Source organism: Malus sylvestris, chromosome 17, assembly GCF_916048215.2.
Source record: "Malus sylvestris chromosome 17, drMalSylv7.2, whole genome shotgun sequence".
In the NCBI taxonomy this organism is placed as follows: domain Eukaryota; kingdom Viridiplantae; phylum Streptophyta; class Magnoliopsida; order Rosales; family Rosaceae; genus Malus; species Malus sylvestris.
Window position 1 is genome coordinate 14,501,222 of NC_062276.1, and position 14,647 is coordinate 14,515,868.

At 39.5% G+C, this 14,647-nt stretch overlaps 1 protein-coding gene across 1 annotated transcript; it reads right to left on the reverse strand.

The window, feature by feature from the left end:
* Nucleotides 1-10,558: 10,558 nt before the first annotated feature.
* Nucleotides 10,559-14,330, reverse strand: LOC126611490 (pectinesterase 3-like). The gene is made up of 2 exons (XM_050279785.1): nucleotides 13,113-14,330; nucleotides 10,559-11,493 (listed from the first exon to the last, which is right to left on the reverse strand). Exons 1-2 carry the CDS (start codon nucleotides 14,188-14,190, stop codon nucleotides 10,811-10,813), a joined length of 1,761 nt encoding a protein of 586 aa, XP_050135742.1. The 5' UTR covers nucleotides 14,191-14,330; the 3' UTR covers nucleotides 10,559-10,810.
* Nucleotides 14,331-14,647: the final 317 nt, after the last annotated feature.

A 14,647-nucleotide genomic window follows, 5' to 3' on the forward strand; every position in this document is an offset into this window, starting at 1 on the left:
GGATGATAGTCCCTGTGGTAAAAAAATTCGGATTTAAACCCCTGTAGTCACAGTTTGTTAGGATTTAAACCCATGTAGTCTAAGTCTCTTAGGATTTATGTCTTCTGTCATTCCTCTATTAGGTTTAGGTTGGCAAAATCGGATAAATGGTTCCCGTGGTCATAAGGTATTCAGAAGATAGCCCCTGTGGTAAAAAAAATTCGGATTTAAACCCCTGTAGTCACAGTTTGTTAGGATTTAAACCCCTGTGGTCTAAGTCTCTTAGGATTTATGTCTTCTGTCATTCCTCTATTAGGTTTAGGTTGGCAAAATCGGATAAATGGTTCTCGTGGTCATAAGGTATTCAGAAGATAGCCCATGTGGTAAAAAAATTCGGATTTAAACCTTTGTGGTCTAAGTTGGTTAGGATTTATGCCCGAAACTAGATGTTCTGTCATTTCTCCGCTAAGTTTACATGTAGAGCAGAGTTTCTTTAAGGAGACGCGACAGAACGAGGTGGAACTAATAAATCACATAATTCATTAAAATTCAAAATCTAATAAATCAAATAATTCAAAATGTCTTTATAAAATTAACAAGTTTTTTACTCCCGAATATCCAACCAATTAATTAATTCTTTATAACATATTCTATTTTTCTTTGACAAATAAGACAGTAATCGTTGTCATTTTCCCAGAATTTTACGTAAACCTCTCTAAGATAAATAATTTTTTTGTGTAATTGTAAATGTGAAGTAAGTCTTCGTATCCTATTGGTGAAACTAACTATTTGAAATTTAACAGATCCTCAGTTTTCGTCTTTTTCTTCTTGTGAAATAACTGAGATGAATGAATTTTTTTACCATAAACTGAAATCTTATCTCCTCCCCCTCTTTTTATTGTAAGATATTTTTTATTGATAGATACTCAGAGAAACTCTACTCCACCTGTAAGCTTAACGAATGAATGACAGAACCTCTAATTTCAGGCATAAATCCTAATAGACTTAGACCATAGGGGTTTAAATCCGAATTTTTTATACCACAGGAGCTATCTTCCGAATTCCTTATGACCACGGAGACCATTTATCAGATTTGGTCAACCTAAACCTAATAGAGGAATGACAGAAGGACATAAATCCTAACAGACTTAGTGTTGGTCATGAGTCAATATTAGGAAAAAAAGGAATGTAAATAATAGGAGTCCTTTATTAAGTAGGTTTGTATAAAAGCTTTTGTTTCCTTGTCGAACTTAGATTGTACATGTATATATTTCTAAACAAGTAATACAAGAATTATTCCCGTAAAAGTTCTATTTGGTATCAAGAGCAAGCCGAAACCCTAGTGCTTTCCGCTGTGCTTGGGTGCCTGCGTTTTTTTTTTGCAAAATTTCTGCAGAAAACAGTGTAGGCCGTGAGTGGTTGTTTGCTATGTGTGCACTGACTTCTCTGCACGTTTTTTGTGTGGTGTGGTTGTGTGTGCGCCTCAGTATCGTGTTTGTTTTGTGTTGATTTGGTGAGTAACACCGCATGGACTCAGGAAGCAGTGGCGTGATGAAGTTAGAGGGCAGTAACTCAACCAATAATCAAGTAGTGAATCCTGTCGTCATTCAGAGTGATGCGTCTGCTGTACCCAATACCGTGAAGTTAAATGGATCAAATTATCCTCTTTGGTCCAAGGTTTTGGAGATGCACATCGCTGGACGCGGTAGGAAGGGCTTTGTGACTGGGAGTACCAAGGAGCCTGCTGAGGCTAGTGCTGAGTATGAGACGTGGGAGACAGGGAATGCAATAGTAAAAGGGTGGTTGATCAATTCCATGGAACCTACTATCATGGGATCTTTCATTCACCTGCGTACTGCTAAAGAAGTTTGGGAAGAGGTGGCTTTGACCTATTATGATGGTTAAGATATTTCTCAGATTTATGAATTGAAAGTTAAATCGTTCAGACTCCGCCAAGAGGGTCGGCCAGTTGGTGTGTATTATGTTGATCTCAAGTCCGTTTGGCAGGAGTTAGATCAACGGAGACCAATCAAGATGGTATGTGTTGTGGATCTCAAGACATTTCGAGAAGAAATTCAGATTGATCGTGTGTATGCTTTTTTGGCGGGTTTGGATGATGTGTTTGATCAAGTGCGTAGTGATATTTTACGTACTCAACCCTTACCCTCTGTTGAGGAGGTGTTTTCTGGTGTTCGACGTGAAGCTCAACGACATGCTACCATGATGGGTGGAAGTAACAATCAAGGAGGGTTGCCGTCCATGGCAATGATCTCTCGGCCAGCTGGTACTCATCGTTCTAGTAATTCTTCTAATCAATCTTTAAATTCTCGTCCCTTCAACCGAGAAAATAAAGATGATTTGAAGTGTACTTTCTGTGGACAAACCCGTCATACTGAGGATATATGCTTTGCTAAGCATAGGGTGCCTGATTGGTTCCCAGAGTTAAAGAAAAAATTGCTTGCCAAGGAGCATGGAGCAGCCGGGTCCAGTGGAGGCCGTGCCTCCCTTGATGCGGCTACATCCACAGTCCAGGAAGTCGTGCCTAGCCCCAGTGATTCCAGTCAGAATTTGTTGACTCGTACTCGCGGTGACTCGTCGTCTGACACAGGTACCGTGGGACATGTTCTCTTAGCCTCCGAAAATCAGCACCATACAGGTTGGATTCTGGACTCTGGGGCAACGGATCATATGACATATGATAAAAATATGTTTCAATACATGACTACATCTCACAGGAAAAATATATCAATTGCCAATGGTACTTTGGCACCCGTGTGTGGTGCCGGCACTGTGCATCTCACCCCGTCACTTCCCTTACATCATTGCTTGCTTGCTCCTTCTTTATCCCATCACTTGTTATCTATATCACAAGTTACTGAACAATTGGATTGTGTTGTTCTAATGTATCCGTCATTTTGTCTACTTCAGGATATTCAGACCAAGGAGATAATTGGACGTGGCACTAAGAGAGAGGGGTTGTACTACGTGGACGACGTCGTTTCTGGCAGAGCTAATGCAGTTCGCGCGTCTCGGTCTAGTAATTTACAATAAGTGTGGTTGTTGCATCGTCGGTTAGGGCATGCATCTTTTGGGTATTTACGGCATATGTTACCTAGTCTATTTAATGGAATAAATGAATCAGACTTACATTGTGAAGTATGTATTCTTGCTAAAAGCCATCGTGCTTCTTTTCCGCCTAGTATGAATAAAAGAGCTTTACCGTTTGAACTTGTGCACTCTGATGTTTGGGGACCATCTCCTGTTGTTACTTCTTCTGGGATTAAGTGGTTTGTTACGTTTGTTGATGATTGCACTCGTATGACGTGGCTATATGTGTTAAAAAATAACAGAGATGTTGGTATGGTATTTCGGATTTTTTCTCAAATGCTTCGGACCCAATACTTCTCTGTGATTAAAGTTCTCCGTTCTGATAATGGTGGTGAGTATATTAATCGTGAGTTGTCAGAGTTGCTTTGTGATCAAGGCATTCTCCATGAAACAACCTGCCCCTATACTCCACAGCAAAATGGGGTGGCTAAACGGAAAAATCGTCATATCTTAGAAACGGCACGTGCATTACTTCTGTGCGCGTCTGTTCCTAAGATTTTTTGGCCTGAAGCCGTTACTTATGCCGTCTACGTGATTAATCGTATGCCATCTCAAGTGGTTAATTTTCGAACTCCTCTTCAAGTCCTCACTCAACATGTTCAAGTGATGTCTTCTCATACTCTCCAACCCCGGGTATTTGGGTGTGTGGCTTATGTGCATATTCAGAAAATTCATCACACTAAGTTGGATCCGTGTGCACTTCGATGTGTGTTTGTTGGTTTCTCCTCTCACCAAAAAGAATATAAATGTTATCACCCTGCGACTCATCATATGTACGTTACCATGGATGTGACCTTTTCTGAATCGGAGTATTTTTATGCTCCCGTATCTTCATCTTCAGATCACCAGGGGGAGAGCTCTAGTGGTGATCTGGAATGGTTGGACTTGGAAGGAATCTCGGTGGTTGATGCCGTGCATAATGGGGCAGTGATCATACATGCCGAGAGTGATAAATCTGCAAGTTCAGCTGCAGATATTCCACGACAGACTGTTGCCGTGAGCAACATGCAGACTGTTGCCGAGAGCAGCATGCAGTCAGGATTGGTTCCAGATGAGAGTGATCTGCAGTCAGGACAGATTGTTGTCGAGCCTACTGATGTAACCCCCTCTCTCTAGCTCCACAATGCTGCCCAATGAATCTTCTCTGGATATACCTGAGGTAAGTATTGTGGATGATTATGTAACTAATGCGAGTAATGATGTAAATACATATAAGCTGCCACCGAGACAAAATCAGGGTGTGCCACCTGACAGGTTTTCTCCGAAAGGCGAAGTGAAGTATCCAATAGCCAACTATGTCTCATGCAGTGGTCTTGCACCAGAGCGCAAGACTTTGGTGGACAATATGGAGGCTACTCGAGTATCAACCCGTGTGGATGAGGCTCTAAAGGATCCAAACTGGGCAAACGCAATGGATGAAGAAATGTTGGCGTTACAGAAGAATAATACCTGGGAGGTGACGTCTTTACCAGAAGGAAAAAAAAAACAGTTGGCTGTCGGTGGGTGTTCACTGTTAAATACAAAGCTGATGGATCAATCGATAGGTACAAAGCAAGGTTGGTAGCTAAAGGATACACCTAAACATATGGTGTAGATTATCAAGAAACGTTCTCTCCGGTTGCCAAGATGAATACGGTACGGGTTCTGATATCTTTAGCTGCTACTATGAACTGGCCATTAAAACAGTTTGATGTGAAAAATGCCTTTCTTCATGGGAACTTGGAGGAAGAAGTATATATGGATTTTCCTCCTGGGTACAGTGTTGGTAGAAGTACCGGAGTATGTCGGTTGCGTAAGTCTCTTTATGGGCTTAAGCAATCGCCTCGTGCATGGTTTGATAGGTTTACTCAAGTTATGAAAAAGATTGGGTATTATCAGAGTCATTCTGATCATACATTGTTTGTCAAACGGAGACAGGAAAAGTGACGGCCTTAATCATCTATGTAGATGACATGATTATTACAGGGGATGATTGTGATGAGATTTCAAGGCTGCAGAGAAATCTTGCGGCTGAGTTTGAAATGAAGAACCTAGGGGATTTGAAGTATTTTCTTGGAGTTGAAGTTGCTCGATCCTCGAAAGGTATTTTCTTGTCACAACGTAAGTATGTTTTGGATTTGCTAAAAGAAACTGGTATGCTGGGATGTAAGCCAGTTGATACTCCTATTGTTGAAAAAAATCATCTATGTTTGGATCCGAATCAGAAATCGGTTGATAAGGGGAGATATCAGAGACTTGTAGGGAGACTAATTTATTTGGCTTATACACGACTAGATATTGCCTATGCAGTAAGTGTAGTAAGTCAATTTATGCATTCACCGAATGTAGATCATATGGCTGCTGTTATGTGTATCTTAGCATATTTAAAGTCTGCACCTGGAAAATGAGTTCTATATCGGAAGCATGGACATTTGAGGATTGAGGGGTTCACGGATGCTGATTGGGCAGGAAGTGTAGGTGACAGACGGTCTACTTCGGGATATTTTACTTTTGTAGGAGGCAATGTGGTCACATGGAGAAGTAAAAAACAGAAGGTAGTATCAAGATCCTCAGCTGAGGCCGAGTTTCGAGGGATGGCTCACGGCATTTGTGAGCTTCTCTGGCTTCGAAAACTTCTTGAGGGGCTTGGGTTCAAGCCAAAGGAGACCATGAGAATATACTGTGATAATAAGTCAGCGAGAGATATAGCTGATAATCCAGTACAGCATGATAGGACAAAACATGTGGAAGTTGATCGACATTTTATTAAAGAGAAACTTGAAAGGAAGATTGTGTCGATACCGTTTGTGAATTCGGAAGAGCAACTTGCAGATGTTCTAACTCATGCAGTATGTAGTCGAAAGTTTGATGACTCACTTGTCAAGTTGGGTATGTGTGATATCTATGCATCAACTTAAGGGGGAGTGTTGGTCATGAGTCAATATTAGGAAAAAAAGGAATGTAAATAATAGAAGTCCTTTATTAAGTAGGTTTGTATAAAAGGAAAATTAATGAAAAAGGCTTGAAAACTTTGAGTTTTAATGATAAGGACAAAATAAAGGGTAAAGTGAATAGTACTAGGATTGACTTTTTAGTGTAAAAATGTGGTTTTTTGTTAAAGTGAACAGTACCAGGTGCTTTTCGTTAAAATTCCCTTGTATAAAAGCTTTTGTTTCCTTGTCGAACTTAGATTGTACATGTATATATTTCTAAACAAGTAATATAAGAATTATTCCCGTAAAAGTTCTATTCTTAGACCACAGGGGTTTAAATCCTAACAGACTGTGACTACAGGGGTTTAAATCCGAATTTTTTTACCACATGGGCTATCATCCGAATACCTTATGATCACGGAGACTATTTATCCGATTAGGCCTTTTAAGTATGATTCAGAAACGAAAAAAAAACTTCATGTATTAAATATTAAAAAGGGTAAACTGTCGGTTTACCCCCTGAACTTTCACCTCACTTTCGATTTACCCCCTGAACTTTTCTATTGGAAAATTAAGGACTCAAACTAATTTTTTTAGCCAATTTGCCCCCTACCGTTAGTTTTTCATATATTCCATCCATATTTCCGTTAAGTGAGACCATGTGCATAACATGTGAGGATAGTTAAGTCATTTCAATTTAAAAATGATTAAAAACTGAAAATAAATAATAATAATAATTTTCCCTCTATTTTTTCCCGCTAATTCATATCCTCAATTTTAATTTTCCCTCTCATTCCTATGCATGAGAAATAACATATGGTGTTATTGTCTTCATAAGTAGCTAAGTGAATCTTTTTTTTGAAGCATGTACTACCATTTTTATTTTCTCTAACAAATTAATAAATTTGACAAATGTTCATAGTGTTATTGTCTCCAAAGCAGTGCATTAATATAAGAAACATGTACATAAAAAAGACTAGGGTTTCTTATATTAATGCACTGCTTTGGAGACAATAGCACCATTAGCATTTGTCAAATTATTAATTTGTTAGAGAAAATAAAAATGGTAGACAATAACACCATATGTCATTTCTCATGTATAGGAATGAGAGGGAAAAATAAAATCGAGGATAGGAATTAGCGGAAAAAAATAGAGGGAAAGTTTTGTTTTTTTTATTATTTTTAGTTTTTTAATCATTTTTAAGAGTGAAATAACTTAACTACCCTCACATGTTGTGCACATGGTCTCACTTAACGGAAATATGGATGGAATATATGAAAAACTAACGGTAGGGGGCAAATTGGCTAAAAAAATTAGTTTGAGTCCTTAATTTTCCAATGGAAAAGTTCAGGGGGGAAATCGAAAGTGAGGTGAAAGTTCAGGGGGTAAACCGACAGTTTACTCATATTAAAAATCACACAATATGAAGGTAGGAAACTGATATTAAATTAAAATAACGAGAGGTCTTAAACCTCAAGAGTCAAAATAAAATAACAAACAAATCAAAGCAAACCCAGATGCAGAGACGTCAAATCAAACACCTTTGATCATCCACACGAACAAAATCAATCAAACAGTGATCAAAATACACATGAAAATAAACAGCATTCATCACAAAAACAGCAAAAAGAAACCAGAAAACAAAAACCCAACTCAGAAAAAATCACACACCAGAAAACAAACCGAGTAGGGAAAAAAAATCACAAACCTTGGGATTGATATTCTGAAGAGTGACGGGAGCAGAGTGATCGGCCATGGGAAGAAGAGAAGGAGGGAAATCTACAGCTGGAGCGGCGGAGGAAGACAGGAAGCGTGACCGAGAAGAAGAGAACACAGAGGAAGAGGAGCTTGTTGGACGAATCTACTGTTGAATGGAACGGATGAGAATGTTTCTTACTCTGCCGCTTGCGAATTTCCGCATTTTTGAGTTTTTATAGAGGAAACAAAAAGGCAGTGAAATTTTATGCGTGATGTGATGCAAAGGGAAGGTAAATCTATGGGATTCTGGGCACCTTCTTCCAAAAGCTAATACAGTGTGTGTCGATTGTTTGGTGAGTCCACGAGTTTCACTGTTTGATGCCCTTCTCCCACGGAATATGACCCTCTGTTTTGTATGTGGATTTTCTACCTTTCCGAATCACGCTTTATAGTTTGTACTTCTTTTACTTTCCCTTTAAAGCGCTTGGATAGATAGATACCCACGGAGATTTAATGATTTAATCATTGTTATTAGATATAGCGAAGGAATCGATCAACTATTAAGTGATTATAATTTTTTTTAATTAAATGAGTAAATTACATAATAACCCTTCAAACCTGAGAAGGTATTATGTAATTTACCCTAACTAAATTTATAAATTATATGACGTGTCACTAATAAAAAATAAATATGTTAATAATACTAATTTATTTGTAAGTGACAAGTTTTTTATTCGATTCTAACCAAAGACGAATTTGAACCACATTATTACTAGCACATTGGGGCTTAGCACACTCCTCTATCTCTTGAGTGTAGATAATATTATTTGTTAAAAAAAAACTTCGTCATATGATTTACGAAATATAATTTAATGAGGTGGTCTCTATAGCATTATCTTAATAAAAATAATTGGTATTTTTTATACATGCACTAAAACGTAAGATTAGATCATATTACTAAGTGATAGAAACAAAATACTATTAGAAAGCTCTGAACATCAAGTTTTTTACTAAAATATCAAACTTTGTATTACAACAACAACCACCAAAACTTATCGCACTAATTGAGGTCGGCTGTTTGAATCTTAAAACAACATTATGCATGGTTATGTGCCAAGTTTCTGTTAGCTCTAAGTACTCCATAAGTCTATTTTCAAATCTTTATGGGTCTTTCTCCACCTTTTTTTGCCTCATAGTCACATCTTTTAACTGGAGCATTTGTAGGTCTCCGATTCACGTGTCCAAATTACCTTGATAGATTTTCTCTTATCTTATCTTCAATTGTGGCCACTCCTACTTTACCTTGGATATCTTCATTCTTAAACCTATCCTTCCTCATGTGCCCATACATACAACGAAGCATTCTTATCTCCAATATGCTCATTTTTTGCATGTGCTGCTTTCTGACCGCCCAACATTACATGCCATAAAGCATTACTAGCCTATAAAAAATTTCTCGAGTTTTAGTAGCATACAACGATCGCACAACACATACAATGCACTCTTACACTTCATCCATCCATTTTGAATTCTATGGTTAAGATCTCTATCTAATTCTTCTTTCTTTGCAAGATAGATCCAAGATAACGAAATCGTTCACTCTTTGGTACTTCTTGATCACCAATCTTCACCCATATCTCATTTTACCTACATTCCCACTGAACTTGCACTTCATGTACTCTGTCTTTGGCCTACTTAGGCAAAGACCTTTAGATTCCAACACTTCTCGCAAAAGGTTAAGCTTCGCATTTACTTTATCTTGCTTTTCATCTATCATCACCATATCATCTGCGAAAAGTATACACTAAAGGATATTATCTTGAATGTGGCACATTAACTGGTCCATTACTAGTGCAAAAGGCAAGGACTTAGCTGAGCCTTGTTGTAATCCTATGGTTATGGAAAAAGTTTTAAGTTTGTCCTTCATGAGCTCTTACTGTAGTCCTTGCTCCATCATATATATCCTTTATTGCTTGGATATCGTCTACTCGTACTCCCTTCTTCTTTAGAATCCTCCAAAGAATTTCTCTTAGGACACTGTCATACTTTTTCCAAATGCATGAAGACCATGTGTATCTCTATAATGTTCTATCGATGGTTGTAAGACATAGATTGCCTCCATAGTTGAGCGTCCTGGCATGAACTCGAATTGATTCTTTAAGATCCATGTCTCTTGCCTCAACCTACGCTCAATTACTCTCTTTCAACGCTTCATTGTATGACTCATTAACTTAATATCCAAATAAATCATGCAATTTTGTATGTCACCGTTATTCTTGTAGATAGGCACCAAAGTGATTTTTAGCCACTCATTTATAAACTTATTCATTTTCAAAATCTTATTATAAAGATTTATTATGAACCATGCTATATGCCCGTATTTCCAAAGGCTTTCCATTTACATATCAAATTTCAAATTTGTCTTGAATTTCAAGTTGAGTAAGAGGTTGTAACTAATACTCTGGCTATTTATTGTTTTTCATTTTGTCAACATTTCATTGATAAGAGTATTGTTGAAGCCATAGGCCCATAAGGACAAGACAACTTTTGCACCAAACAATTACAAACCCAAACTTATTCACCAAGAAAAAGAAGAAAATATGCCATTACAATCAGTGCCCTCTTAAGTTAAATAAAGTCATTAAACGTTTATGCATCTCTGTGTTAAACTGAATGTTCTAACCCCGCCAACCCATCCTCCTCTCTCACCCTTCCATTCTCCTTTATACTCTCTAACTCCTCACTTGAGAAATTCATGGGCGAGTACGACCAGACTACATGATCGTGATCGTCGGATCGCATGCACAAAACACCCCACCTCTTGCATTTAAGAGAGTATTTCTTCAACACTATTTGCAACTAAATCTTGAAATCTTGATCAGAATTTTTCATATATTTTCAAGCGTACCATAAAAAGAATGTAACTACATGACTTTCCAGGGAAGAATGGCGAAGAAGGTTAAGAAAGGAAGGGGGCATACAAAAAGTGTAACAGATATGTGTGGCTATCAACTGTAACGATAGAACGAGAAACAGAAAATTATACCAAACATATTCTTCAAGAGATTAATTTCTCAACGCTTGAATTTTTAGCAACTCTTGACTTTTTGGATCACAACGAAGACTGAAATGTTACATCAGTCGACGGTAACCACTCATCGCCTTGGATCAATGACGTTACCGTGAACTTGACCGCCTCGTTATCGGTAAGAGTAGGCCTGTAACCCGCCCACTTAACCCTTTGATCTACACCTGATCCAGGGCCACTGTTTTGGTACTCTGCATAGAATATGGTGTTGGGTGGGTCAACATTTGTAACCCATTCTTTCCAGCCCGATGGGTTCAAGAATGATCCAATCTCAGACTGCATGATGACTGTGGTGGAGTAATCCTTCCAAGGCCTGCCCAGATATGTTTGAGCTGTGAGATTACTGTCTAGCGCATAGAATCTGCAATTTTGGATTGAAATGCCGGTGTTCTGATTCGGGTCCTTTTTGCCTTGTGCTGTGATGGTGTTGAATTGGTTTTCCATAGGTTGCCTGGGCTGGATGTTGCAGTCCTGGAAAACTACAGCTGCATTGCCGAAAATGAAGTCTATGGTGCCGGTGATGTCACATTCCCGATAGAATTGTCGGTTGGAATGCGCATAGAGGGTATCCTGGAAGGCATCAAACGAGCATCTGTAGTACACAGAGAGGTCTGAACCAGAGCGGAGTGCCACTGCCTGGTGCTTTATTGCTCCTGCAGTGTTGATGAATCTCATATCTTTCACAATGAAGCCCTTTCCCGTGACAGCTGGCAATCCAAAATGTAATCACAGTAAGAATCCAAACAAAATAAGTTTACATGTAAGCCAGAAGGCTAAAACATAAAACAGTTTGAATCAAAACATGAATCCTCTATCACGTCTCTCGGTCTGAAAACAAGAAATCCCAACACATTTTCTGAGAGAATGTGAAAGCAAGAACACAAGCAATCATCCTAATTGCTTGACAATTTTTAGGGGTACTTTCTATTATCTTAAAATGCGTACTTGCAAAGAAACCAATAAGGAGTTGTGTTTTCTTATGGCTGTGGTGCAGGCCAATGTGAACAATTGTTTGAAGAGTTAAATACATGACATGCACAAATGTTCATCAACACAACATAATTTCAGGCAATCAATGAGAAAAAGTCAGCTGATCCACCACATGATGTCATGCAGGATAGAGAGGCAACACTTGCATTTCAGGCCTGTGCAAAGTTGCTAACTTGCATAGCAAATTAAATATGCAACAAATGGGCCAACCACATGACCAACAAGCAACATATTTAATCATAAACCAGACAAGCACCTGGTGGTGGGCATCGACCGTCCTCCCACATCACCAAGATAGATATCCAGTCCAATTTAATTGTATTTAATCCAAGCTTTGAACTTTTCATAAAAAATAGGCTTAATTTTAGCTAAGCTCCTGAAACTCGATTTCAATCTCATTTTGCTCCCTCAAACTCAAAAATCGCCACCTTAATCCATGAAACTCGATTTTTATCCTACTTTACTCCCTGAAACTCAAAAGTTACCACTTTACTTCCTGGAACTCGATTTTGATCCCACTATGCTTTCTGAAATTTAAAACTTGCCACTTTACTCCTTAAACTCAAAATTCGCTTTACAGAGGGCAAGGTGGGATCAAAATCGAGTTCCATGGAGTAAAGTGGCGACCTTTGAGTTTCATGGGGCAAAGTGAGATCGAAATCGAGTTATAGGGAGTGTAGCCAAAACTAAGCCTAAAAAATATAAAAAAGAACAAACAATATCAACTGTTGAAAGAGTAGCACCAGACATCATAGTTAACATGAAGAAGCATAAACCATGCGACTGGTTCCTAATTTAGCCCTATCAATGTCGCAAATTTAGAAAGGTAAATGAGTCTCAATGTGTATGGTCTCCTTCCTAGCTCCAACCTCAACGTTTCACATTTCCCATTCCTCACATGGGGGAGAAGGACTTCTTAGAATGGATTCACCGCCACTGTGGTCCTCTAGAACAAGACCATGTATAGAGATCCAAGAAACCACGATGGCAGCGAATCCTTTCCATAGAATACTGGAATTTCCTTCACTTAAGCTAGCCATGTTAGAATGCCTTGATGCTTGGAGGACAGCCTATTAACCTAGCGTTTCTATATGCGGCCAGAGGCCCTTGATCAGTTGAGCTAACTCACATTTGCGCCTAGTGTTTCAGATATAGTATCACACAACAAATACATCATCTATCTCACTAGGTGTTTCTCCTAAATCCTAACATTGATTGTTTAATCTCAAGACAAGAATGAAATTAATCAAACCAAAACAATGACAGAAGACAAATTAGGAAACTAATTAACACAAGATTAATTAAACTGAAGTGGTGGTGGTTTAAGAATTAGTACCAAATGTGGCGGTGGAGAAGGTGGGGGTGCCGCCCGCAGAGCTCAAGTTGCCGGAAACAACCGTCTTCGTCTTCCCATCTCCGAACATCATCACATTCCACTTGCTCTTATCCATCAACACATTCTCATAATAAACCCCTTGCTTTACATGAATCACAATCCTGTTCTCGCTCTTCTTCGGCACCGCATCCACCGCCTCCTGAATCGTCTTAAAGTCTCCGGTCCCGTCCTTCGCCACCACTATCTGCGCCACCGTCGCATTGCGGTCCTGCAGCAGCCTCCTATCCCCCGGACTAACCCAACTGGGAAAACCCATCTCGGATCCTCCGACCCCGAGCAGCCTGCGGTGAACCGGAACGTTCAAATTCGTCAGCAGACTCAAAATTTTCGCCACAATCGCCAAACTATTGCTCGAAAATTCGGTTGAATTCTGCATCGCCGCCTTGAATTCCTGAACGAGGGTCGAATTGAGATCCATCAGAGAGTCCAAACAAGTCTCCTGATCTGTCAATGTGGTGCTCAGCCACGTCTTGATGTCGTTGATTTTGGCGGCGGACAGAAGCTTCTCACCCTGATTCACATCCATGGAGGTCAGCGAGTCGTTGAGCCGGTCGACCACGTCCTCAAACAAGCCCTCGCAGACGGCCAGAACTTTCTCCAGGCGGGTGTCGTTGACGATGTTCCGGCCGATTTTCGCCGGCAGACCGGGGAGCTTCGCGGCGGCGTGAATGGCGACCTGCAGAGAGAGCTTGAAAATCACTTCTGGGTCGGTGGTGTTCGAGGTCTCAAGTGCCGATATACTAGAGAAACACGAAGTCGGGTACTGGGTCACGTCACAAACAGCCTTCAGCGACGCCGCCGGGGTCAACTCAGTGCCGGGGGTCGAGTTGGGTGTAGAAGACGAGGTGTTGTTCCGCTTGTGTATCAATACTCCCGCGACAGCGCCGATGATCACCGCCAGCAGAACAACCGTGGAGACTGAGAGGATGATGAGACGCTTCCGGTTTTTGCGCTTGAACGACTGCTCTTCGAGCACGTCCACTTTGCCGTAGCCCTTGAAGGACTTAATGGAGTCCATTTCTGAATCTCTGATACTCTTCTTCTCCGCTTTTCTGCTTTTGGCTTGCTGGGTTTGTATAATTTGCTTTGCCGGGTTTAGTTTTGACGTTTCGGGTGTGAAATGTGAAGGGAGGAGGGATTTAGCTGGCTCTTTTTTATTTAATTTATTTAGGTTTGAGGACCCTCATGATATCATTTATGGCGTCCTTTCAGACTAAATTTGCAAAATATGTGATAGGTTACTAATAGAAAATAAACATATTAATTCACAGTTAAATAATAATTTAATCATGCATAACCACATCTATAATTTAAATAAATAGTTTCTCTAGCATTACTCGTAAAAATTGTATCGTCTTTCCTTTAAAAAAAAACAATCCATTTTCCTACTAATAAACAATGATTTGCTTTAGTTACTTGGGGAAGATAGTATATCATGCTGACCAGCCATAATTAATTTTGACAGAGGAGTTGAA